Source organism: Maylandia zebra, linkage group LG4 (genome assembly GCF_041146795.1).
Source record: "Maylandia zebra isolate NMK-2024a linkage group LG4, Mzebra_GT3a, whole genome shotgun sequence".
NCBI lineage: Eukaryota > Metazoa > Chordata > Actinopteri > Cichliformes > Cichlidae > Maylandia > Maylandia zebra.
In genome coordinates, this window is record NC_135170.1 from 20,146,462 (window position 1) to 20,173,842 (window position 27,381).

The 27,381-nt window shown below is 42.6% G+C and overlaps 2 protein-coding genes across 3 annotated transcripts in view; one reads left to right on the forward strand and one right to left on the reverse strand.

The window, feature by feature from the left end:
* Positions 1 to 12,342, forward strand: part of lmtk2 (lemur tyrosine kinase 2) — a 33,138-nt gene extending 20,796 nt beyond the window's left edge. The window contains exons 7-14 of the mRNA XM_076883131.1: positions 317 to 447; positions 2,968 to 3,052; positions 3,621 to 3,742; positions 5,785 to 5,934; positions 6,071 to 9,104; positions 9,189 to 9,321; positions 9,399 to 9,654; positions 10,115 to 12,342. Coding sequence (XP_076739246.1) covers positions 317 to 447; positions 2,968 to 3,052; positions 3,621 to 3,742; positions 5,785 to 5,934; positions 6,071 to 9,104; positions 9,189 to 9,321; positions 9,399 to 9,654; positions 10,115 to 10,139 — 3,936 coding nt within the window. The 3' untranslated portion in view covers positions 10,140 to 12,342. The remainder of the gene's footprint in view (positions 1 to 316; positions 448 to 2,967; positions 3,053 to 3,620; positions 3,743 to 5,784; positions 5,935 to 6,070; positions 9,105 to 9,188; positions 9,322 to 9,398; positions 9,655 to 10,114) is intronic.
* A 1,559-nt stretch (positions 12,343 to 13,901) lies between these two features.
* Positions 13,902 to 26,523, reverse strand: tecpr1b (tectonin beta-propeller repeat containing 1b). Of its 2 annotated transcripts, XM_004558380.3 has the most exons (26): positions 26,383 to 26,523; positions 26,091 to 26,190; positions 24,199 to 24,431; positions 23,921 to 24,103; positions 23,643 to 23,765; positions 23,417 to 23,539; positions 22,690 to 22,864; positions 22,018 to 22,118; positions 21,727 to 21,828; positions 20,708 to 20,835; positions 19,996 to 20,609; positions 19,780 to 19,895; positions 19,502 to 19,657; positions 19,250 to 19,399; positions 18,983 to 19,140; positions 18,618 to 18,745; positions 18,195 to 18,288; positions 17,974 to 18,070; positions 17,804 to 17,883; positions 17,665 to 17,721; positions 17,410 to 17,584; positions 17,189 to 17,324; positions 16,908 to 17,000; positions 16,712 to 16,818; positions 16,210 to 16,329; positions 13,902 to 14,908 (listed from the first exon to the last, which is right to left on the reverse strand). In XM_004558380.3, exons 3-26 carry the CDS (start codon positions 24,421 to 24,423, stop codon positions 14,768 to 14,770), a joined length of 3,582 nt encoding a protein of 1,193 aa, XP_004558437.3. In that variant the 5' UTR covers positions 24,424 to 24,431; positions 26,091 to 26,190; positions 26,383 to 26,523; the 3' UTR covers positions 13,902 to 14,767. The 2 variants fall into 2 exon arrangements, with proteins under 2 accessions (XP_004558437.3, XP_004558438.3); XM_004558381.3 differs by lacking the exons at positions 26,091 to 26,190; positions 26,383 to 26,523 and adding an exon at positions 25,679 to 25,761.
* Positions 26,524 to 27,381: the final 858 nt, after the last annotated feature.

Below are 27,381 nucleotides of genomic sequence, written 5' to 3' on the forward strand. Positions count from 1 at the left end.
CCCATCAGGCAAATTTATTTCGCTGGTCTGAACTGGATTCTTTTGTACCCATATACCTGTGACACAGCAATACTCATTAAACCGCCTTACCCTTATTTATTTTTCTCACATGTCAGCAGTGAGAAGTGCTGAGAAGTCAGGAAGAAGAAGGGGACTTTGCTGCCCCTGTGTGGCGATGTCTCCACATTGCATTTAATTATTGCCACTTGATAAATTCTTCCCATTGCTAGAATACATACGAGGTTCTGCTGCATTTGTTGAATGTTTATTCCTGATACTAATGAGCGAATGTGTTTATCTGTGTGTGCCTCTGCAGGGGGATTTGCGGGGCTATCTTTCTCAGCAGGACTGGATGTTCAGAAATGCTGAGTTGCTGCAGCTGCAGAGGATCGCCTGTGAAATTGCTGCTGGTGTCACTCACCTTCACAAACACAACTTCCTGCACAGGTAGCACTTCAGAGCTGCAACACTTTTAGCTACCTTTCAGTTTTGATCCACTAAGCTAAACGTTGTGCTTTTCCTTCCACTCAATACAGCTGGTGTTTCAGGAAATGCTTTTCTGTCTAGTGGTCACTGACAACTAGACAGAAAAGATTGTATTGACTGTATAATCAAATTGTGTGCTCCAGTTGTATTTTAATGTTAAAAAAGATAAGTAGAAATGTTGGTGATTTTTATTTAATGAATGTACTTGACTAACATGTTTATTCTGAAATCCCAATATACTAAAATCACACCAAGTATGTGCTCTTATTCGTTTTAATGTTTGTCCTATAGATACATTTTACTAGGTGCGTACCACCAAGTATCTCTTGGCGAGTACTTAGTCATTAGCATTCCATAATATTATTATAAAGACAAGGGTAAACTAATAGTTTTACTTTTGTGCTGACTGCCCAGCCACTCTAAGGAGTACCAGTGGTGTCCAAAAATGGTGTGCACAGCAGAGAAGGCTGCGTTTCATTTTCACCCCAGTCTGTACTGGACATCTGGCTGCCAGCCAGCAGGGGGGTACAAGGGGTGTTGGGAACTTGGGGAACATACGATGCTCAGCTCATCAGCTCTATTTTGCCTGCTCAGAATAAGCTCAGGGGGTTCCAATTACACAGCTCCCATGCATTGCCACAGTGTCAGCTGTCCGCTGCCAAAGGGATATGATGATTCTGCTTTTTGCGTGTAAGTGGATAGCCTCATATTGGGCGTTGTGTTTTAATCCTTGTTACTACTCAACTAGAGTTCTACAAGCCTGTTCTCATGTGAACTAATTTATTCTGCAATCGTAAAAATGTTTCTGTGGCACTTTTAACCACAGAATATAAATTTAAAAAAAAAAAAGTACCACCAACTGAACAACACTGCACACAGACACATGCTGGCAGAAATGACAGAGAGGATGGTTATGTAGCAATACCATGTGCTGTACACGCCGTATCCAAAGCTGAAACCTCAGCTTCGTAATGCAAGGGTGAAATTGGACCCGTTGCAGTACAGTATGTAATTTATTCTGTGTGCCATGAATAGATTCCCAATAGGAAGACGTGGACAGGGGTGTTTAAGCCATTATAAGACATTTTTGTGCTTTTTCATTAGGGTTTACCAGGATTTTGATTGTATTATTCTACTACAAAAGTGTTAATGTGTTAATGATTGTGTTAATGTTTAATAAGATCACCTTTTCATAATATAAAAGAGGAAAAATGTAATCTAATCCAGTGCCAAATCACAGGAGTGATCATCTTAAAATGCTTTATATTGTATAGTAAGGTAGGTAGGGTTTCTATCTAACAGCTTGCACTGTTTATTTTCCTGTAATCCGCGGCGTGTTATGCTATGTTTTCCTCCTGTGTTAGTCGAAGCATCCTAAAGGATCAAATACCCTTTGCCTGAACAGTTACAGTGCTATCTTTGACTGCAGGTTTTATTTGCTGCTGCATTTACATTGTATCTGATATTTTGGGGTTTTTTTTGAGAGTGGGGAGCAAAGTTATTTTCATGCATTTTCTATAAAAGATCTTTGTCAGTTGTTCTTGGACTCTGCATTTATTGACTAGATTAGGTTACTAGATTATATTATTCTTTCTGTGTTAACAATGACAGTTCAATACAAAGACATATTAGTTATGTTGCTTTTTCTGCTGGCAACCATGATACCAAATTGCGCAAGTGTCTGTATGGATGGTAAGGTATGGAAGCGATCACTGCTGTGGCCTGCATTAACCTTGTAGGGTTAAGATATTGGACTTGCTTCCTCACTGCTGTGTTACTGTATGTTGGGCTGTCAGCCAGCAGCAGAGGACAGGGGACAGGAGAGTTTAAAATACAGCTCCATTTATCTTACAGGGGTTTCAGTGGGTCTGACAGTAGCTGGGCCATGTGCATGCAAAAATACTTGTGTCAGCAGGGTTTGTCATTGAGTGGGTAAAAAGGCCTTGGAGCTTGTGGACAGGGAATGCTGCAGGGCTAGAGGGAAACCAAAGCCTGCCTCTTCAGTCAGTGTGAATGAACTACCATATGGCTTTTTAATGAGCAGACTGAGTCTCAAGAGCTTGTGACGCCCTCCCCTGGCAGACTAACAAAAAGTCTGCACAGCCTGTGGTTCCCTCCAGAAATCATATCCTGCTGTTGGATGCACAGTCAGGAATAGTCCCCACAGCTTGTTGCAGTGTGAAAGACAGAAAAAATAAGAAAGACCCTGTTCTAATTTCCTCTAAATGTTTTAAGTGTTTTGTGATCCTTGCCAAACTTTCCTCACTTGATTCTTGTTGATTGTTTTGCACACTCCTTTTTTATACTTCTAAATGGTAATGCCAGCATAGGCTAAACAAAACCGAATAAGCTAAATAATTTCATTAGTGATGGTCTCGGTCTTTCTTCCAAATCTGTGAATGCTGTAGCAGTTGTGAATTTGTCTTGAATGTCTTCACCACTCAAAATGTAATGCTCATGTCTGTGTTTATGCTCCTGTAGTGATCTAGCACTGAGGAACTGCTACCTGACTGCAGACCTCACAGTCAAAGTGGGAGACTATGGCATTGGACCCTGCAGATATAAAGTAAGGAGAAACCTTAAGTGAGATGCATAAAAGTGTTAAAAGTGCAAAGAATAAAGCATTATATGAATGGATGAATACGCATGAAGTGATTTGAGTAGTTAGTAAGTAGGCAAGCACTGTTTAAATGCAAGTCAGTTTTATTTATGTTTAAGTCTGGCCATGTTTTTTGGCTGAAGTCAGTGCTTGTGCAACCAGTTGCAAATGAACAGACTGAAAATAAACAGACTTTATCAGAGGCTGTACATGTTTCCTTTGATCAACGATATATTTCACTGAAGAATTAATACTGTCCTCTCATATAACATGACATGCTGCATATGTGAGGAAGCTCTGTCTGCTGCATTCCTTTAATACTGCTGATCTGTCAGTTTGGCTGTCTGAATTTAATACTCATGATATAAGGTCACCCACTAGATCTATTTCTGTAAAGAAAGAGGGAGGCAGTGCAAGAGTGAACCACCTCAATGAGAGCTAATAAACGTTTTATTTAGGTCATATTTCTGCAGTATTTCTTGGAAAAAATTTTAAAAATTGTGTAACAGATTGTTTTTAAATTGTGCTACCATAGGAAGATTACATCATCACAGAGGATGATGTGTATGCACCCCTTCGTTGGTTGGCCCCTGAGCTGGTAGGCGAGCGCCATGGTGGCGTAATTACTATGGAACAGACCAAGCCAAGCAATGTGTGGTATGTACCAGATTTCAGCCCTGCACTGACACTAGAGGGCATTTCAAAAACTGACTCACACATCCAGGCTCACTTGCTGTCATTAGAGAAGAGAAACTGTATTAATGTGTTATAACAGGTATTCTAAGTAGAGCCAAATCCACAATAGCTCAAATATACATACATGTAATTGGAACATGATTTATTTTTGGAATACAACAAAGTAAAGTATCATAGTAAATGATTACTTACAGTTTTGCTAATGTTCAGCAGATTAAAACAACAATCCTGACAGTTCACCAACTGTACATCTCTCCTCACAGTATTCTTTTTGAGCCCCTCCATGACTTCACAGTTACTACTGCCTGTTTTAGTCAGGACAATCTTACAAATGACTTGTAATTATATTTTAGTTATATTTAGTAGTTATATAAGTTATATTTTCTTTATTGAATAAAGGTTACATTAAAAACTAAGTCTATTATGGGTGGCTGTAGCTCAGGTGGCAGAGCAGGTCAGCCACTAATCAGAAGGTCGGTGGTTCGATCCCAGGCTGCCTCCTGACTGCATGCCAAATATCCTTGGGCAAGATACTAACCCTGTGTTTGCCTACTGGTGGTGGTCAGAGGGCCCGGTGGCGCCAGTGTCCGGCAGCCTCACCTCTGTCAGTGCGCCCCAGGGCAGCTTTGGCTACAATGTAGCTTGCCATCGCCGGTGTGTGAATGTGTGTGTGAATGGGTGAATGACTGAATGTAGTGTGAAGCGCTTTGGGGTCCTTAGGGACTAGAAAAGCGCTATACAAATGCAGGCCATTTACCATTTACCATATTATCCAAGTACCTAATTTGCCACTGAATACAACTATGTTGACATTCTAAACGTTTCCTGAGGTAAAGAGAAAGTTAGTATTTATTATGTAATCCCACAGCTACACTGAATCTACAGCAAATACAATTTCCAACCACTTTATTAGGTACTATTTAAGGCAGTTATCTAATCAGCCAATCACATGGCAACAGCACAATGCATTTAGTCATGTAGACATGGTCAAGACAACTTGTTGTTTCATCAAGTTCAAACCGAGCATCAGAATCGGGAAGAAAGTGACCTTGAACATGTTCGTTGGTCCCAGATGTCCTGCTCTGAGTATTTTGGAAACTGCTGATTTTCCCACACAGTCTTCTCAAGTGTTTACAGAGAATGTTCTAAAAAAAAAAAGAGAAAATATTGGAAGGCAACAATAATTTAAATAACCACTCATGACAACAGAGGTATTCAGTTGAGCCTTTCGGAATACACAACACATTGAACTTTGAAGCAGGACTACAGCGGCACAAGACCACACTGCATGAATCTGGTGTAAATGTCTCTGCATCCATCCTGGCTTGTATCAAAGATCAAGGTGGTGTAATGGTGTCAACGATATTTTTGGAATACTTTGTGTGCCAACCAAGTATTGTTTAAAGGCTGCAGCCTACCTCAGTATTGTTGTTGATCATCTCCATCCGTTTTGCATCATGGATGTGCAGCCGACAAATCTGCATGGTAGCATCACACAGTTCTGAGGGCAAAAGGGGGTCAAACCAGGTACTAGCAAGTGTCTGGTGAATGTATGGATCGTGTGTAGCAGAACATATCTTTTACTCTGGACACATAAGCAGTGCACGTTTTGTGTAGGGATTTGTGAAGCACAGTCCAAACATGATAAGCTTTCACTGTGAGATTAAGTTGTCTTTAGCTACTTTAGCAACTCAACACAGCGCTACAAAATCTATTTACCAATTTTGTGTGAAACTGGTAAATAACTACCTATAGACAACAGTTGACTGTGTAAAGTTACTGAAGTTACATTGTCTGGTACCTTACTGACAAAAATAATGCTGATGCTGGTATATGTAATAAAATACAAGCACTTTATGATCCATTTCTGTGTAAACTTGGCTGTGTTGTGGAGTCATATAGAAAATTCATCTAGTTTCAAAGCAGATACCTGTGGCACATATGCATTGCTTATCCTTCTAGTACAACTTTTTTTTTTTTTTTTAATCCTCAATTGTCCGTAGGGCATTGGGGGTCACATTATGGGAGCTCTTTGAGAATGCTGCTCAGCCGTACCCACATCTGTCTGACCGAGAAGTTCTCAACCATGTGATCAAGGAGCAGCAAGTCAAGCTGTTCAAGCCACAACTGGAACTTCCCTACTCTGATAGATGGTGAGTCCCCGGAAGATGGCTATTTAAGCAGCTTGCATTAAAATTGTTAAATTTAAAACTAATGACATTGCTAAAATTATTAGGCTGTTAGCAATATAAAGTGTCTAATTTTTTTTATTTTTTTCTGTAACTGTAGGTATGAAATTTTGCAGTTCTGTTGGCTGTCTCCAGACAAGCGGGCCACAGCAGAGGAAGTACACCGTCTCCTCATCTATCTGCGTATGCAAGGCCAGAAGGACATAGAAGAAGATTTCGAGCAACGCTGGGATGCACTGAAGCCTAACCCCACTATGCGGCAGACCACTGTTAGCCATTCCTCCTTCCCAATCTTGGAACAGTTTGCTGATGATGCCCTGAGACAAGAAATAGATGAAATTCTGACTGTGACTGAAACAAGCAAAGGTCTCAGCTTTGAGTATGTTTGGGAAGCGGCTAAGCATGACCACTATGATGGTAACCATGGACGTTCAGGCGTAGACACAACACTAAACTACCACAGCATGTTCTTTCCTGTTTCCAGTGAAGATATTCAGGCTCATTTCCCTGATCCTTCAACTAGCGCAGCAGGAGGAGAAAGTGGGAACACTCCAGGATTTCCTGGGATCTTACCGGTGTTTGATGCTCAAAAGCCATCTAATGGGAATGAATATTATATCCAACTAGAAGAGCAAGGGGAGAGCACTGTTGGGGAGGACGGGAATAGAGAACCAGATATGGGCTTTGGTTCAAGCGGGCAAGATTTTGTTGTGCTCCAAGATGTGCGGCTAGATGAGTCAAGCACAGATGCTGACTTTTTCCACCAAAGTATTGACTCAAAGGATTCATATTTACCAGACAGCCACATCTGGTCGTCTCTTGAAAATGACAGTCCGTACCACACCAACATTTTTACAGAAGACGGGTCAAAACAAGAAGACTCGCCTTCCTGGAGGCAGAATTTTATGGAGCTTCCAGACCGCAGCGGAAACCCTTTCCTTGAAGGGGGAACTTTAGAGGGTGAAGCAGTGAATAGAGATGGAAGCTATGGGGATGCTTTTTTAGGGGAACCCACTAAGGTGGTGAATTCTGTGGAAGCAAAGGATGAAAACATGAATGGAAAAAATCTTTTGAGTACTGAAAAACTAGCAGATAATTTTATGTTTCTTAAAGATCAAACCCTAATGAAGGAGGGTGCTAGTTTCTTAAGCCCACAACCAAATTTTCTTTTACCTGGTTTAGCCCACGAACCAGAGGAAGCATTCAAAATGAATTCTTGGGATAAGCTTGACTCGTTAGGCAGCTTAAACACAGCAGACACTTATTTTAAATCGGCAGCAAGTAGCACATCCTCAAGACACGAACTTCTAGACTCTCCAAGTAACAGTTTGGGGGAGTTTTGTCAGTCTCTAGAAAATGAGACACTGGTGCCTTCCATTACAGTGGTCACAGAAGATGACACAAGCAACCAGCTGCCAGCTAGAAATTGTTCTTCCACAGAAGACCTTGGTCTGTTGCAATCCTCAAACAGAGGTGTAGACTCTGGTTTTGATTCTACCTCAGAGAGGTTTGAGGTTCTCATCAGTCACACTGATGACCACACCACTGCAATATCTGACAGTGCCAATACAGATTCTTTGTGCACAGATGCCAAAATTCCCAGCCTTGAAGATGACCTTGGAACCTCAAAGGATGACACTCAGCCCATAGAAAGTAAAATGCCTGAACCCCTGCCAGCTCAAGTATTACCTTCAGATAATGGACACAGTGAAGACCTAACAAGTAATGATTTGTTGAGCGAGCTAATTGAGGATGCAGATATACAAATGGAAACCACTCTGTCTGATCATGAAGAATCATTTATGGATACCAATGGGCATCCTCATGATAGAGCTTCTCTTCTGGTGTCGGGTCCATCTTTGGACCAGATCAGCCAGGACAGTTTATTGGAAGACAGTATGTCCACCACTGTTCCAACTGTAGAGAACTTTGCTGAAACACCAGACTCATTAGACTCATTTGACATACACAGGCTTGGAGAGCAAGGAGATGAACTGAATGCTCAAATTGCTCAACACAAACTCCAACCTCCATACAGGATATCAGATAGTGGTTATGAGACTGAGAACCTGGAGTCTCCTGAGTGGAACTCTCAGCCAAATGTCCAAGATTCCTCTCCTGTAAAAAATGGCTTGAGTGTTACCAAAGAAGAAGAGGAGACAGAAGAGCTCACAACTGCGGCAAATCTGGTTCCGCCGAAAATCATAATCTCCGAAGTAGAGGGTGTGCTAGATACTCGCAGTGAAGATCCCAGTGAGGAAGATCAGCCAGATAATGAAGGTCCTGCTGAGGAACCAATTATGGGAAGTAATTACAGAGACTCTGCATACTTTTCTGACAATGAATCAGAACCTGAAAAGAAGTCTGAAGAAATAACTGCAGGTGGTTCTGTTGAAGACACGTGGCTGAGGAACTCCACTGATGAGGTTCCCGAGGCTTCTGGAGCTCCTGCACTGGAGGCTTACAAGGAAAAAGATATTGACTCTTTATTTTCTCTACCTGCTGAATCACAAGCCAAGGATGTTAAGGAGATGGGTTCAGTAGCAGATTCAGGTATCAGAGAAAATGGTGAAAACCAGGTGGTCGAGTCTACCAGCAGCTCCAATGAAGATGGAATTAAACCAGAGGTTTTCAAGGACACTGCATTTACTGATCACCTGGACCCCTCTGAAGGCCCAGAAACCTCAATACTTCCTTCTATTGCCCCAGCTAAGCCAGCAACAGAGAGTGTAGTTCACGCTAAACTCACCAGAACCGACACCAGTGATGGTCATAAAATAAAGGAGCCGGATGTGGAGGGGCGTTACCTGGGGAGGCGGGATGGGTCGGGCTTAGATGGGCAAGAAGATGGCGTAGATGCAGACGAGGAGGACGAGAACAGCGACGACTCGGATGACGACATGCGCGCGTACCAGCTGCACAGCTCTAGCTCAGAAAGCGAGGATGAAACCGTGCACCCGGTGCCAGTTGTTATCTCGGACGACAGCAGGGCGAAGAACCTGAAGAGCTTGTTAAAACCCACATCTCTGAACATCGGAGCATCATCTTTCACGTTTCCTGCAAGGTTTGGTGCGGATAACTCCAAAAGAGCCGTGTCTTTCTTTGATGATGTCACTGTCTACCTGTTTGACCAGGTAAAATTTTAGTCTGTGATCTTCATTTTCTTAGTTTGCGGGGGCAACTGGTAATATGTGTTAACTGAATTAAATCTTATTTAGGAGACGCCCACCAAGGAACTGGGTGACCACTCCTTGGATTCAAACAGTCGGGTACCACAGTTCAGCAGTTCCACGCCTGCTGCCAGCTACCTGAACCGCTTTGCCAACTCTGAGAGCTCAACAGATGAAGAAGGTAATGCCACAAGTCAGCAATAAAAGCCTCTATTTGCACAAAGCATATGTCTTGATTCACTGACTAAATCTTTACAGGTGGTGGTTTTGAGTGGGATGATGACTTCTCCTCACCCGCACCCGCCTTCCTGTCCAAGACGGGTAAAGACACGGTATCCAAGGCAAGGTCCTCATCTGCAGCGTCGTTTTCCTCTCCGGCCCCTGCAGTGGGGTCCATGCTAGATACCAGCTGGACCAGCTCTTCAAGCTACTCCCGTTTTTCCATCTCACCGGCCAGCATTGCCAGCTTTTCCCTTACCCATCTTACCGACTCTGATATTGAACAAGGAGGCAAGTAGAGCAGGCCAAACTGGTATACAGTCTTGAATGGATAGCTCAGTATTTTAGGAAGAAAATGTCCATGTCTGTGCAGTAAATACAAAACTTTAATGAAACCTTCCTCACTCAAACCTGAGTCTTCTCCTGATCTTTCACATATTAGACCCATTTGTAAACCACTACACTGTACAGCTACAGTGTGCCATGTGTATGCATCAAATTCACAAACTTAGGAGGTGTGCATTCTTACTGAGCCCAGCTATTCTTGAATTGCAGTCTTGGTTCTAAGTTAAGCTAACCAATCTGATTCCATTGCGTTCCTAATTTTATTATATGTATGCAAGTGTCTGAATATATTAAGATTATGTTTAATTTGATGTCCACCACTGTCATCAGAGTTTACATGAACAATAAAATGGTTGTGTTTTCAGGGGTTTTACCAGATGACTAAACTTGTCTTTGTTCACACCAGGAAGCAGCGAGGACGGGGAGAAAGACTAGGGTGCTAAATGAAGGGACCGTTTATCTTCACACTACTGTGGAATGAAGCTACTCTCGCTCTTTTTTTTATTTTTTATTTTTTTTGGGAGAACAGCTGAATAAGGACAACAGACAACGCAGTTTGTGGGGACAAACTGCAGATGCTTCTCTCAGGCAGAACTATTCTCAGCGGCGTGGCCATGAGAACAAAAGGCTGTAAACGGACATTAGGCAAATAAGACGGACGAGGCCCAGTCCCAGTCTGAGCCACATCACCTCTCCAGCTCCATCTGTGTGTGTGCGTGCGTGTTTGTATGATTTTTAGTTCAGTGCAATTAAAATGTTTTGGGGAGGGAAAACAAACTAACTGACGTAGCTTCTAAATGTTTGCTTTAATGCCTCATCATGCGCATTCCAGGTGTTTGGCTGCTTCTTTTTGTTGTGTGTAAGTGCACTCCTTTTCTAGGACTTTTGCTTCACCAAAAAAAAAAAAAAAAAAAAATTATTTAATTAAAGAAAATCAACCCACTGGGCTGGTAAACGTATCACTACAGCCAAACAAGAATAAGCTCTTTGATTTCACACACACCTAAAACTGACAGCTTAATTTGTTCACTTTGCTCCTTCATGTCATGTGATTATTTCCGTGATTGCCTTTTATTTGAAAAACTTCCTGTTAAGTATAATCACAGTCTCCTTTTTGGAGAGGAAGCCATGTGTGTTGTCTTTCTGTAGCAGCATTTGAATTAACGGGTTGTAACTGCTGTAGGTGCAATCCATGCATAGGATGACTGGAACACTACACTACAGAGGCGACACACTGTATTGTCCTTTATGTTTTAAAGGAACATGTATAGTAAGCGTAGTCGAAGTTTGGAGAAATGTCGGTAAGAATTGTGGGATTGTCATATCAGTCGTTAAAGAGGCGACCCAGCTGTAAGACAGTTGTGATGAATAACTTAAAACAAGTTGTTGTTGCTTTTCTTTTGTAAAGCTTTATTTTATCCTTGCGAATGTGCAGGAAGTCGCTTTGATGGTTGTCTCGATTACTTTGTCACTGGGTCTCATTCCAGTGCCTGATGACGCTGAAAGACAAAGAGGCTGCACCCCTCGATTGATGATCGCTACAAAAAGTTTAGTGGTATGATGTTTAAAAAAAAAAAAAAAAAGAAGCTATTTTTAAATGTAAGGATGAAGAAAATGTCATGAGCTGTTTGTAATCAAATGTGCAATGAATTTCATAAATTGGTTTGAATCAGAGTTTGTAGGACAAGCTGACGAGCGTGTGCAGGGACTTTAAGCTTTCACAGCAACTTACTACTAGAACAACGACAACAACGACAAGAAACTCAATGCTGCTGCTTTTATAAACCCGAGCGTTGTGGGCGGAGTTGTTTGCTTTTTTCTTTTTTCAGCTTTGTGTCAAACTTCACTATTTCAGATTGCATTTCCATCTTAAATGACCCTTTCTGTTCAGCTTCTGCCTCTGAGTCTTATCATTTGCGGGGCCGTACGTACAGGGATGTGCATTCGTCGCGATCACTTTCTGTATAGAAGCGCAATGCAAATGGTTATAGATGAAGACAGACTTTGCCTCACATTTTTATGTACAGCTTTAAAATCTCTTATTTGAAACTGTAGGGTATACAGTTAAGGCTTTCCTTTCCTTTCCTTGAATATTTTGTCGCTGATGATGAGATGAGAAGCTGTACTTCACCCGTAATAGCTACATGTCCGTCTCACCTGCCCCATACAGACGACACTGTATCCCAGACAATGTTATCCTCTGTTTAAAAACCAGCAGCCTGTGCTTCAGTTAAACTTGAACATCTATTTAAGGAAATCTTCTTTTATTTCACTACAGTATACATTTGCTTAATCTTGCACATTTGAGAAATGTAACTTAATGTTGAACTGTACTGATGTGTATATAAATGTTAATTTTTCTTTTTGTCTGTAAATGATGGGAAATTATGTAATTGAGTTCTAGGTATGAGGTTTCATTTTGTAACTTAAACTGAGTTGAATCAGAGGAACATATCACAGTCATCAGCTACAAGCAGTTAAATTAAGACAAACAAGCAGACGTGAAGTCATTCTGTCCTTTAAACTTGTAGAATTAAAAAAAAATATTTTTACTTCATATTGATCATGCTTAGTGTGATTAAAATGTTTATAATTACACTGTTTAATATGAAAATAAATGCAAATGACTTCTAATAAAGGTTTGTGGCTCGTTCTGTTTTCAGTTGATAATCATGCAGGAGATTAACACGTTTAATTGGACTGAACACGAGTTGGTGTATGAGGCTCAGGGCAGGCTGCACGGGTAATCTTAAGGCCTCGAGTAGGTTAAGATGTCAAAATGCACAGTGCCACATTTGGCAAAAACTAAACAAAGCAAATCAGCAAAAATACCTCATCCCTGCTGTTGGTGTACAGGACCTGTCACCAACTCCACCATGAACTCCCCTGTATGCCAAAGTGCTCTAGAGACGAATGCAAGCAGTCTGTTTGTTGGCTAAAGCTCGGTCCATGTAACAGATCAATGATCTCAGGGGTGGCAGAATGACCTAGTCAGCTTTTCAACATGAGCAACGAATGATCGCAAACATCACTTAAACTGAAGCAACGCTGTAAAGAAGAGTGGGGTGAAAATTCCTCCACAGCAATGTGAGAGAGACTGATAGTCACTTATTGTTGCTAAAGCTGGTTCTAGAAGCTACTAAATCCTTCAGTGTACTTAAAGGTTTTTTTTTTTACAGGACTGAATACAGAACTGTGAAACAAGTTTCAGGGAACTTAGAAATGTGTTGGTGAACTCATGTGGATGTGGCTTTCCAAATCATCCCTGCTGTGTTGTGAGAGTGGCTGTGTAGTATAATATAATGTTAATGTTCATTGTGTAAGCACAGGTGTAAACTGTAAAGCTGAAAATATCAACTATCCGATTATGACCTTCCGTGTTATTCAGTGCAGAAAAAAGCAGGATTTCCCACTGCAGCGAGTGCCACTCCCTTCAAGAACCAGAACAGTTCTGCTTTCCATGACCGTTTAATCAAGCTGTCAGTTGAGGATTTATTTTTCTCAAACTACAGACGGATCAGTGTTCTTGCTGCACAGGGTTTAGAGCCAGCCCCAGTTTAAGCTGGGGGGTGAAGATACACACTGCTGTATTACATTTTCAACATCCCACGTTGAGTAGCCTTTTGAAGTTTAGAGCAAAAATACTTTTGTGTGTGTGTGCGCATCTATTTTGGGATTATAGACTAAAAAATTCTTTCAAATATACTCAGTTCAGAGCAGATTAAAATGGCCTATATGTGACAAAGGTCTTTTTTTTAAATGCAGGAACATCCTGTGATCAGTGCTGGAAGGTCAGGGATTTGTGCTGCTGCTGAAACATCCACCAATCAAAACTGCAGATTGTGTCTCGGATGTTTGAGATTCACTGCAGTGTGATACGTCTGCAGGACTTCACAGCAGACAGCTTTTGCCTTTAATCACTCATTTTAACATTTGTGATTGTCTAATGAAATTTTTTTTTTCACAGCTCGTTTCAGCACTTGTGTAACTTTACAAATATATGGCGGGTTAACCTATATGCACATACAGAGGGAGGAATTCAGGAAACATCCTGTGCACACCTCTGTAACAATATATGAAATTCTTTGGCGGATGAGAAACACTCAGTACATAAAAAAGAGAATAAAATAGCAAAGACGTGGAAAGGGTCAAACTTCCAAAGCCAGCTTCTGTGAAATTATGTCAAACCACAAAACGGTATTTCCAGACGTTTATTTCACATTTCAATGCCCCGGTAAGATCAATGCACAGCCGTGGTGACATTCAGACCTGCTGCAGTGTTACGGTCATAGCAGTTATCTAGATGTGTGTATATATCTATATCTATCTATAGAGATATAGATAGATATATATAGATCTCTATCAACAGGAAGAGCTTCTCATTTTATTGCAGAAGGATAGAAAGGTATTGCCTGGCTGTAAAAAGCAATATATTTTTCCCCACACAAAGTGAACGTATCAAATTTTTTTTGCCAGTCATAAATACACTCCATTGCAAACATGTAATGGTCCAAAGTAAACGGAGAAACACAACTCAACAAACGCATCATAAATAAATGATAACACATTCAAATGTACATGACAGGCAACTCAAAACACAAAAACAAATAGAACAAGAGTCTACAAACCGATAACAGCTTAGGCTACTCTGGGATTGTTTGAAGTTCATTTGGTAACCAAGCCTTAGCCCTTCATCATATCCCACCTTCTTAGGTTTTATCAGGCTGCTGTGGAGAAGAATTAAAAGCTATTGCTAGATCCTGTGACATCCAGTAGCCAAAGCTTAGTAAGAGCAACAACATGCGCTCACTTTTTTCTCTGTTTTGTCATCAGTGAATACTGACATGATTTCTGCCCGGGAAACAAGCCAGCGAGTAACATTCATCCATCGATCAAGTTTCAAATCCAGCCAGTCCAAACCCATGGGTGTGATTGTGCATGTCCCTTTACACGAAGGGATAGGAGTTCGTTGAAATGGTCTGAGGAGAGATGCTGTGTATAGATCCAGGCACAAACAGGGCTGAGGAAAAAGAACGAGAAGGAAACGGGAGACAGAGAGAGAGCTACACGCTTGTGGCGCTGCCGTTCGCTTGAGTCGGACGCTGCGGGTGGACCAGGCTGCGCGATGGGCCGGCGAGAGGAGGGTGAGGGCCTCGAGGAGCCTCTGCTGAGTTCCCCCTCACACTGATGTGCTCCCACCCTCCCTGGAAGTCAAACATACGCAAATGATAAGAAATACTAGAAAAAGCTTAAACAGCTTTAACTGTTTTTGAATACTTGCATGTGATTAGCAGCACCTGCCTGCTACTTCCGCACTTGATTCCTATAGAAGAGGTAAAGTTGGACTTTTCCAGAGTTCTTCTGTATTTTGGTTTAGATTTTGTTAAATAAATGAAAACACTGTAATTTGTTGTTGTATTTACCTTATTTTAAGACCTTGTATCTACCAGATAGATTTATTATATTGTGAATATGTACATCTTTAGAACTGAAAGCGGGTGTTACTTCATATTACGCTGACTGTATATATTTTGCTGGTTTTTAAAGTGCAGTTAATTTTAACCTAATTATTAGACAATTAAAAAATAGCTTTACTTCAAATCTTAATGCTAAGTTTGAAAGGTGCCTTTTGCCAATAGCCTGAATTCTTCAATTCAAGTAAGGAGAACATGATGGCCCTGCCTAAAGCTTCTGCTTATGTTGATTTAAGGCTTGATTCATAGTCCTGTGTTGGATCCCTGCAGAGCTTCTCTCTCGGTGTCACTGTTTGCATACAGAATATACTTCTCCATCAGTGTGTCTGCCAGCACGAGTGAACCTGAGCTGATCATCTTGCACTCTGCGCTAATAAATAGGGAATAAGATTTAGTTTACACTGGCAAAATACTGGCTGTTGCGCGAGCTCTGTTAAGCATTTGTTTGACAGAGCTATTACCCCTCTGCTAATCATTACACTGTGTTTACTCTGCATTTGATTTTTATTGGCAATCATACCTACAGCGTAGATTTATCACAGTACTATTAATCAAGCTTGAGTGGTTTATGCTCTCTTATGAGAGCCACTTTCCCTGTATGATTTCACAGAGCTACATTGAGGTTAAAAAATATGTGAAAGTCATCCTTTTGGTTGTTTCTTCACTACAGCACCGCATGAGTATCGATCTGCAGATGAAAATTGTTAAAAAATTCATTCTTCTACTGAGATCACTCCTGATCAGGCTTCAGTGAGCAGTAGACTAATCAGCTGAAGGGGCTGGATGCATCTCACATGTCCTGTGTCAGAGTTTTGCTGGATTTTTTTTTTTTTTTTTTACTGTTTCTTACCACAGGAGTCCCAGTTTCCTCAAAGTTTTTAGGGACACACTGCACACTATGCTGTGATAATAGCTTTTTGGGAATCGTTTTTTTGGTGCTGGGATACAATATAATAATATCTTTGGCATCTTTCAGTTTCAACTGAAGAAATGGGAACAGTTTTTGCAACAGGTATCAACTAGGAGCTCACCCCTATCCCATAGTCCCAGGACAGGCCCTTGGGCTGCATGGGTCCCACGCTCGTCCTGTGGCAGACGGCTCCGGGAGTCTCAGCAGGGAAACCTGGAACTCCGTCTGCTATGATCCACACCTGGAGAAAACAGCATCGCTGACACAAACTCCAGCCTTACAACATGCAAATGTAGTTATTGATGGATAGACTTCTTGTTTTAAGCCTTCGCTTGAGTTTATTTAGTGTTTATTACACTCAGCTAAGTCTCTGGGGTGACGGGGCTTTTCAGACTTTGGTAACTGAATGCTAAAAACATATCTGTTTAGATGGGCAACTGGGCGATATGAATGCAACAGGTCTGCTATTATGTAAAGTTAATTTGAATTCTCTTAATGCTTTGAACTCCAGTTTTACTATAAATGCAGTTTCTTTTTTTATTCCTTTTAATGTCTTTTAGATTCTGTTTTACTTTTAATTCCATTACAGCTTGTTTGCTTCTGGAAACTGTGGTAACACTGACCTGGTCCAGCGGCCCCACAGAAACCTTGGAGGCATTGTTGGAGATGAGCTCCCAGGCAGAGCCCTGTGGGTAGCTGGGGGTGAGGCCCTGTCTGTACCACAGGTTACCTAAATGACATTGACAGAAGGTATTGCCATTTAACTCATGTTCTCGCATTTTAATAGACATTGGTCCAATAAAATATAATATTGCTCACTGTTTTCATCCACAGCAAAGACAGAGGTCCGCCCAACAGAAAGCTGTCTGAGGGTCTGTCTCAGGGGGGAGGGGATGTGGTACCAGCACTCTCCTGCAGAGAGACAAAAGCTCTTGAAAAATAGACAAAGTCTGGCTCTCTTTGGTTTCTCGCTGTTATATTAGTCGATGCATGCACTCACATCATAAATCATTTAACTTTATTCTCTTTTCCTCCAGAACACATTACAACTTTATGACTTATGTATATGATTCATTATGAGATTTATAAATTTAACTGACCTGCAGGGTTTTGTGGGGATACTGATCCTCTGTAGAAGACAGCTCCATCCTTGGCAATGGCCCATACCTGATTGGCTCCACCGATAGAGATGGACTTAAAGGGCTGGTCAGTGCCCACGTGGAGCCACGAGCTGCCCTATGTGGTCAGACCCAGTGAGGTTAGAGATGGTTAGAAGTGTGAAGTAACTACCTATAAAACAGATCCTCAGCACGTTTCTCACCGCAGGGTTTTGGAGGCTGACTCCCAACCGACACAAGACATCTCCCTTGTCGCTGAGGGCCCAGACAGGGACCTGCTCCATTTTGCTCTGGGCCAGGCATGGCATCAGTGAGATGTCACTCAGGCGGATGGGTGGGACCTGATTCCATGGAGCTTGCAATGTGATCTTACACTTCCTGGGTGTGGATATGTTATTGTTAAGATGCTGCAAAAACTGAGCGCTACAAAATCCCAGCAATGCGAATTGTGCGCTCACCTAGTCCATCGTCTGCGTCTAACAAAGTCTTTCATGGTTTTGTGGCCATGAAATGTCCTGTAGAAAACAGATGAGTCAATAAAAGGGAAGGACTTCTTTCGAGACACCCTAATAAAAACAAATAAAAAAGCTTACGTACGTGGGAAAGTCTGCAGCATACTGCCAGCCTTCTTTGTCCGTTCCTCCGGGGACGCTGTAGTCCACGGCCCACTCTGACACCTGAAACAAATGTTCATGGCAGAGAATGCCAGTGAGTCAAAAAAAAAAAATGAATATTTCGGAGGAACCAATCCCTCGGATTCTACCTACCCAGGACCACTGAGGGGAGGGCGGGTATGTGCTGCCTTTGATGCACTCCTTCAGGCCGCTTTCATCGCTCCACATAGGGCGGTCTGTAGGAAGCCCTCTGGAGGAGTAAATCACAAAGGAATGGTGTAAGGTGGCGAGAACAGCTGCAAAGCTTAAAATAAAGTGCAAAGACTTAAAAACTGTAAAAGATGGGGTGGGGTGTGTGCGGGGGGCAACCCTACTTGTCTGTATATCCAGTCATAGGGTTCCATCTTTGATTCTCATACACATGCACGCTCCTGACGTCGGTCTGCTGGTGCATCTGAACGGCACCTTCTGCAGAAACGAAGAAACATTAAACTTTCATGCAAACAAGGGAATGAATATTTATGCATGTGTATCTGTGTGTGCTTCTACAGTGGCAACAGATGGAAGAGACTTTAAACTATGCTCAAGCAGTTGCACATCGAACTAGAACATGCGAGCAAGAAAAGAGCAGACTGTTGTTTTTTTTTTAGATATTTACATGTTAGTATTTTATTTATTTGGTAACAATCAGTTAGCTGGAAAAAGTTTGGCTTTGCTAAATAAGAACATGTTTTTATTTTGAAGTACTCCTTGTATAGGTGTGGGGACATGGGTAATCGTCTACAGGACATGTTTACCCGGGTTGGGCTGTTGCTCACAGCGCCCACTGTAGACCCAGGCGGTGCCGTCCCACCCGATGCCCCACACCAGCCCCAGACTGTTAGACTCTACACAGCGCAGGTGGCCGTGGATCTGGCACCAAAACCTGTAGCACCATACAGCGGAAGCACCCAGCGTTAGCTCCAGTATAGTTAGCACAGACTGAAAGTGATTAGATGCTCAAATGCTACCCACTTTAACCAGACAGAGATGTATGTTAGCATGTTAGTGAGGCAGTGATTTAAAATAAAAACAGAGTAATGAGAAACCAGGTCAAGACAGTGAGAAAGAATGAAAAGACATGAAAAAGCAGACAGAATCCACTGCTCGGTATCATTCTCACATGAGGTCACAGGCCATGGCATGCGCAGGGGCCTCCAGCGAGAGGGACGGCTCGTGGACCATGATGTCTCCCTTTGATGTGGTGGACCACAGGGCCTGTTTGGACGGGAGACCTGTGATCCCTCGACACTCACAGCAACAGTCAGACAACAAGCACAACTGAAGACACAAAGCAGATCCAGAAACAATGGAGAATCTGATCAGCCTCACTGAAAAATAACAGATGGGAACAACTGTCAAACTGCTTAATGATGCATAAAGCTGTTACCCAATCACTCATATCCTTTTCGCTTTGTGCTGCCAGGACCAGAGGCCACCTCTGTTTGGTCCTTTCGGCAGTGTACACAGCAAAGGCATAGTGGCAGTCCCTGAGCACCGGAACCAGCGCCGTCACTTCATTTATAAACACATGAAGGTACTGAGACACAGAGAATGAACAGAGAGTGACCGAGAGACATCTATCTGTGCTTTCTGACACTTCTTATGAGACTTTAACCGGTCGCAGCTTAACACAACCGACCTTTTTCTCATCATACTGTGTGTAGTAAACAAAGAAAATGCTGTCCTTTTTGCCATCTGACTTGGTGGACTGCTCGAGAGCAACGCCCACATCGATCCAGCGCTGAGGTTTCCAGTCTCTCCACCAGCGCAGTGTGCCCTTACGCACCCACACCGACTGATGAGAGAAAAGGAGGCACAGATGTAGACACGGACACAGCCGAGGGTGTGCCATGAATATAATGAATCCAACACTTAGAGGAGCATGTTAAGAGACATGCCAAATATAAGCTGTCTTACGTTGCTTCTTTCCAGCGGTTTCTTGCTGATCTCCTCTCTGTGTTCCTGCTGCTGTGGCTGTTTGCTCCAGGCGGCTGACTGGACTGGAGTCAGTGACAGAGAGGTGGTGAGAGGACCTGATGGACAGAGATACAGCTCACACAATCATTCAGAGACATAAAATGGAGCAAAAACACAATATCACAATATAAGTATTGTGACTGGTTGTCCATATACCTGCAGGACTAAGCCAGCTAATCTGTGAACTCGCATCCATGTCGCAACCTCCACCGGAAATCCAAGCCCACACTGGTCCTTCCTCTTCCCCCACTCCCCGAGAGCTCTCCAGAGTCCCCAGGGCATAAGTGGCAGCCGCACTGCCATCGCCCGCTGAGGGCCCTGCCGTTTGTGCACCTCGAGCCGCCTCTGCCCCCTCCAGGTCCACGTTCATCCAGGGGACATCGTGCCCTCCGGCATCAGGGGTTTGGAGTACTGGGGCCGGAGGTGGCTCCTCACGCTCTTCCTGCGGCATCTCTGTGATGGACGGTTGCAGCGCGGAGGTTCTGTCACGATCGGACACCAGGCTGTTGATGAAGCTGTCACTGGCAGGAATAAAAGGCTTGGGGGCATTCGTTTGGGGGGCTAAAGGAGCATCTTCTTTTTCCTGTGGAGGCGTAGGTGAGTCAGAGCCCCCTAAGGGGACTACAGAGGGTGCTTCTGCTTCTAAGAGGGGGGTGTTAGAAGTGCTGTTTTGAGGGTCGGCAGGACCCAACTCTGAGTCTGAATCAGTGCAGCTCAGAACGGAGCCCTGTGATGCCTCAGTCAACTGCCCGTTGAACTCACAGTCATCCCTGTTAAACAACACACATGCAAACACACACGCAATACTAAGCTTGAATGTGCACTGTACTTGCCAATTAAAATATGCAGTTAATTTATTTATGCACACCTGGGCGGAATAACCTCTTTACTATTGCCCCATTGGGCAGAAACAGGGATCCAGCCATTTCCACTTGGCTCAGATGGGGTGACACCTATTCTAAAATACAGGCCGCGGTCCTCACCGACCGCCCACACCTAACAGGAGAACAGAGAAAAAAAGCAAAACAAATGCTGTAACATAAAAAATAAAAGACGGCCATTGATGTACATGCAATATTTACTTATTGAGTTATTAAATAGTTTTCACTCTCAGTAATCGCAGGAAAGTATTCACTCCTCAATAACACATCAGAAGCTCTAGCAGGACACAGGCAAGTACTACTTTATAAGGCCATATACTGTAACACTGGCTCCTGCCACCTCACACAAGCCATTCCCATAATTGCAACCCTGAAATATGAAATATGGGATACGATGACAATGGCTTGGCCAGCTTCTAATTAGGGAGTCTTCCCCTATGTGAGGCGAGTAGGAATATAGTCTGGGGATATATAAGGCTGGGCCTGCTGGGACATTGGCTGGAACGTCTGGCTGTGCTCTTGTTACAGGACTACAGGCAAGAGAAGGAGGGGGACATGGGTGAGACCGAAAGGGAGGAGGTGCGAGATATGGGTTTGCAGAGCTAGCGAAGTCTTCAGCAGTAAGGCACAGGATCGAAAGCTTTCTGCCTCACCCTAAGACCTGATCTGGTTTGTCCTGAAACCAGATCCAGAGTGACAGTAACGCGAAGCAGACAGAGGTGGTAGCAGTCAGAAGTACAGAAGCTGTGCAGAGCAGGCACCATCTGCAGTAGAGTTTAAAAGACCCAAGCAGCAAGAAAGATCGAAGAAAATCTTATCCTTAATAGTTAAATTTCACCCACAGGCCCACTTCAGTGGCAACAGCTAACCTATTAAATCCACATTCTAAGCATTTGAGGAATATCTTTTCATATAAGCAGTATTATATTATAAAGTCGACTCGTTCAGCTGTTTATTCAAACTGATGATCCGCTGATGAAATGTTTCAGCTCTAAGCTGTCCTAACCTGGTCATTCAGTCCTACGTCCACCATCATCATCTCCCCTCCGATGCTGATCCAGCCAGAGCCACAGGGGTTGTGGGAGTTCACGCCACGCCTGAACCACACCTGGATTCACGCACCGACGTTGGGATCATTACTCAAAAATGTATTTTAGTGCAGTAGCAGTAATTCAGTAATACAGTTTACTTCTTTTTAAATCAAAGCATTTGTTTCATTTCAGTCTCAAGAAAATTGCAGTGACGCTGTCAGTGGGCTACAATGCCCTAACATAACTGCAACTGACTAATAACCCACCTTGTAGTCCTTAGTGACCACCCAGACCACACTGACTCCTACAGCCACGTGAAGCGCTTCAATTTCCTTTCCCGGTGATTCCACCTCGAGCCACGACGTGCCTGACAGAAGAAGAAGAAAATGCTTTACAAACGCAGCACAAAGGCAAGCCTTCCTCATAATGAGGACGCCGTCATTACTGAGAAGCTTCCTGTTGAGTTCTCAAATCATCTAAACATGAACAAACCAGATGTGATGTTGATTTTTATCTTTAAAAGGGAGTGAGTCTTCCTAATTCGATACACACTCATATTTTTAAGTTTTTAAAAAAAAAATGTTTACAATTTTTTGCCACTTTCATGCCTTTAAACCTTTACTTTTGATACCGACCAGTACTACATGTTGTATGTTTACTAAGACTGACAGTTGGAAATGCAATGAATTTCACTTACTACTTTCTAGATATGTCATATATCAGTGGGACTGTGTTATAATACTTTTACAAAAATGATCATAGCATTTAAACTGCATTATTAATGACTTTCAGAGCAGCTACATAATGATTCCTAACTGAAAGAGTCCCAAAATCACTGAGTGATTCTGTATGAGAGATTGTTGAAGTAAAGAAAAGGGGACCAGAGTGAGACATAATGGAAAATTGTTGAGTAAATGTGAGCTACAATGACAGCTCACCAGTGGGACTGTCCAGGCTCAGGCCAGTTCGCACCAGCAGGTTCCCATCCCAGAGCAAAGCCCACAGCAGGTCTCCAGGACCAGCTGATATCTGAGCCACCTCCTTGGGCACTTCAACTTCTTCCCAGCTGGTCCCTTCTGGCACACGAGGGTGGATACCCTCTCTGAACCACACCTGCAGGGTAAAGGTAACATCAGCAGATCATCATCTGACACACCCCTTCATTTAAAAAGACAGATCCATACCATGTTAGGTGGCTGAGCTCATTCTGGGATAGATAATAGAGCATCAATTTTAACTTGATTAATCATCAAGTTAGTCACGATTTAACTGGTTCATGAGAAGCCTCGTGGTCAAGGACCATATGAAACTATATGAAGTCATGCTGCCCTCTTGCGGCTAAACCTTAGAAGTGGCCTATGCTCAGCATGAGAGGATCCTGTTGCAACAGAATACATCATTAATCTTGAACTGTTTGATCTCATGAGATTTAAATGTGTTTGCGAATGTGCTTGATTAAAGCTTCCACAGCATTGTATTGAGGTTGTTGGTGGAGAAGCTTTACACTTCCCTGAACAACAGCAGAATGTTTTTAGAGCTCTTTAAACTTTTCAGGAATTTTCTGCACTGCCATAACCTCTTTTTTAAATCTTATGGTACGGTTATTCATTTTAATACACATTTATTATGATTACAGTAAATGGGTCCTACACACACATTGCTCACCTGTCCCTGTTGAGACACACTCCAGAGGTAGGGATACCTTCCGGACTGGTCGCTCATCTCCCAGCCACCACAGCTGATGTCACAGAGCGGCAGTGGAGGTTTCCTGGGATTGTCCAAGGGGATCTGCAGAGGAAGACAAGGCTACTGTGGTAATTCTTTTGCTTTGTCTCATAGTGAAAGTAACATGATCATATAGAAATACAGAATAAATGGAGACTTTTGAAACCTTTGCCCAAGTGCCCTGTGCTATGTATCTTCTGTAGCGGATCCACCGTCTACGACGGACACAAGAATTCCACTTTTTGTCAGGGGAGAAGTTGGCTGGGAAGTCAACAGCATACTCCCAGCCCTACAGAGTCCAAGGTAGTGAGCATGTGATTAGAACTGGAAGTATTTGTTTTAAATATGAATTAAATATTATGAGAAACAGAAGAACAGAGGAAAGACAGGAGGATGTAAACAATGGGTTTGTATGTGTTCACGAGGAGCTGAGTTATTTCTCACCCCAGTCTGGCTGGGTTCTCCTCCACAGGTGTGATCCACATACCAGTCTCCCTCCCACTCCCAGCTGCGGGAGGGCAGCTGGAAGCTGTGGAGTGGCTGGGGATTCATTCCGGTCACATCGCTCCATGGCCAACGGTCGGTGGGCAGCAGTGTGTCAGTAAAGCCATCCACTGGGTTCCACCTCTGAAAAAACAAACATTAAAAAAAAAACACAAATTTAGCATTAATCATAAACAGCATCTCCATTTACAGCGTTAAAATATACAACCTTGTCCCACCTGGTTTTCATAGGTCTCCTCCCGGTAGCGGATCGGGGTCTCACTGGGCATCATATTGAGGTAAACATGGTGGTCACAGCCGATGCCCCAGCAGCGCCCCTTCCCTGCAGAGACACGTTTGAGCTCTAGCAGCGAGTCATCAGCACGTTCCCAGCGCTGGCCGGCTGTAGAAAGGCTGTACACTCTGCCGTACACGTCCACAGCCCACAGAAGTGTTATTGGCATGATGGTTCCTGAACAGGAACAAGAGGACAACACTCATCATTCCAAGCTGTGCCTTATATATTGTAAAACTCTCTGCTCATAGCATCGAAAAGCATCCCTCACAAATCACAAATGACTGCATTATTAAAAGTGTTTTATTTAAAAAAAAAAAAATCATCAATAAATAAATAAGTGTCTAACATATTTTCAGGAGTTTTAGGTTTATATCTGTTACTCAAAAATAATAACATGCAGTTAGGTCTGTAAGTTTTTGGGCAATTACATATTTGTTGTAGTTTTGCCCCTGTATACCAACACTGTGGATTTAAATCAAGTAATCAAGATGTGATTGAAGTGCAGACTTTTTATTTGAATTCAAGGCATTTAACAAAATTAGGAATTAGAGTAATTTTTATAGATAGTCCCTCATTTTCAAGGGCTCAGTAGTAAGGAGACAATGCTCAATGCCAGATGAAAAACATGAGCAGATAAACGATCTGGAGTTGATTTGAACCTGCTGTTTGAAATCTCAATATGAGGTCCAAAGAGATGCAAGTTTAGGCCATTGTTAGATTAAACAATGGATTAAAAGAAGAAAAAAGAAAAAAGATAAACCAATCAGAGTGATAGTAAACATTTTAGAATTGCCAAAATCAACAATCTGCTCCGTTCTTAAAAACTGGCCAGTCCTGAAAGGCCACAGATGATGGATGAAGTGGATGATGACAGAATTATTTCCATGGTAAAGAAAAACGACTTCACAACATCTAACCAAGTCTAACCAGTTTAAAACAGGGTGCACAACACTGGTTCCACTCCTGAACAAGGAAGCCAGATTAGACTTTGCCAGAAAAGAGGGCAGTGCTTCAAAGTGCAAATTAATACTAGTGGAAAATAAATATATTTACTTATATTCTTAAATGGTCACTTGACCTCAACCCAACAGAGCAGCTTGTCGGTCACTGAAGACAAAACTAAATGCAGAAAGACAAACAAACCAGCAGCGACTGAAGGAATCTGCAGTAAAGGCCTGCCAGAGCATCTCACAGGAGGAAACAAGGTATTTGGAGGTCAAGCAGTCATTGGCTGTAAAGGTTTTTCACCCAAGTGTTAAAAAACAGTCCTTATTAGTTTGTCCAGTTACGTCTGAGCCTCTGAAAATTGTGTACTATGTAGGGTATAAAAAAGCTGTATGTCCTAAACAGTTAATGCATTAATTTTACAGTGTAGAGTTTCAGCTGATTTAAAGCTGCACAGTCGTAATTGCTAGAGTTACCTGATGGTAAACAAAAACGTAATGGAGCCAACTAAACAGACTCAACTTTATCTTCTGTAAAAACAAACAAACAAACAAAAACGAGGAAGTCGACTTTTATATTGAAAAGTTTGACCGGAAGTCTTCCTTTTATGTTGGCTGGCTGGCTTGACCCTTGTGTTATCAACTGATACTAATCCGCTACAGTATACTATGTCAAGGCTATCCATTGAGCCGGGCCCTTTTGTTTGCCTCTCGCATAAACAGAAGTAAACAGAAGGAGCTCATCACATCAGCGTTTTTATTAACCTGCAGTTGTCCAGGCTGAACTTGTTATAGATGACAGACAGCAGTAAAGCTTTACGCAATCACACACAGGAGCTCCAGTAAATCCAGGATCAGAAACACTGCACGGGCTACCGCAGCAGCCTACCTGAATATTGGTATCCGATCCGCGGTCGTCAAGGGAATATCCACAGGCGCGTCATGACATCAGGTGCAGCAGCCGATGCCTGTCATCTCTGAGGCCCATGCTGGGACACATTCAAACCCCCATGTTATTAACAACAGACGGGATGTAACGCCTGCTATGCAGCATGATAACACAGTTGATATCTACTAAGATGTGCCGCAAAGTCGGGTATAAGCTGTTTACATCCTCAGGGAACAGGCAGCAGTCAGCTGGCGTCCCCCCCACAAAAAAAACCGTTCCAACTGTTACTTACGCATGAGGCTCCGTCACGCAGCAGCACCTCTGGGGAGAACAAATAAAGTCATCCATGCACACAGTAGTATTAAATTCACATTCTGGACCACAGGAATCCTCCGTGCAGCTTCCACTCCGCAACAGGAAATGGAGGAAGTGCTGCTATGATTGGTTGAAGCTCGGCAGGAGCGTGGGATCTCTTTCTCCCATTGGTCGAACACCAGAGCCCATGATATATTTTTTTCCGACCGCTGCAGCTGATCAGCAGGCATTTTTTAATAATTTATTCAGCGCCAGATGAATTATTGAAGCGCGAGCTTGATTACAGTTTGGAATATTTCGCCACAAACTCGAGTAACAAAAAATAACTTAACTTTTGAACCCGATGGGATATGTTAAAACCGGCTCAGCACCTTGGACAGGCGCACTTTGATCCACCTGATCTTCAGGAAACAGTAGAAGCTTTAGACAAAGTGGATGGCCAACCCTGGGACAGGCTCAACTCTGCACGATTTCAAAGACGTCCTCCTTTCTGGTTGTAAGAATGCTGAACAACACAGGGGCGTCTTTGGATGGAAAGGAAACCTGCAGAGCGTCAGTATTCCTGCCTGTGCCACCAACTTTGGACTGATCTACCGTCAGTGTTACAGACAGTCTTTACATCCGCCAACACCAGAGTAAAAATAGTCCCCTAAGTTCTACATTCAAAACATTACCGAATTGAGGTTGTAATATATCACAATTATCAAGCAACTGAAAAACTTTTTTCTTTCTTTGAATTACCTCAGTGGTTCCCAACCTGTGGATTGGGCCCACTGTGAGGAGACACAGGACAAAACTAAGGGATGTTAAGATGAGTAGGAAAAACTGAGAAAGAATATATTCATTTTGTGTGTGTGCATGTGTTGTTGTTGTTGTTTATGTGAAAGTACTGATTTATTATTCAAACATACCTGAAAATAACTCATAGACTGAATCTGATAAATTAACAATTAATTAAAAGTAGCAACATTCTTTG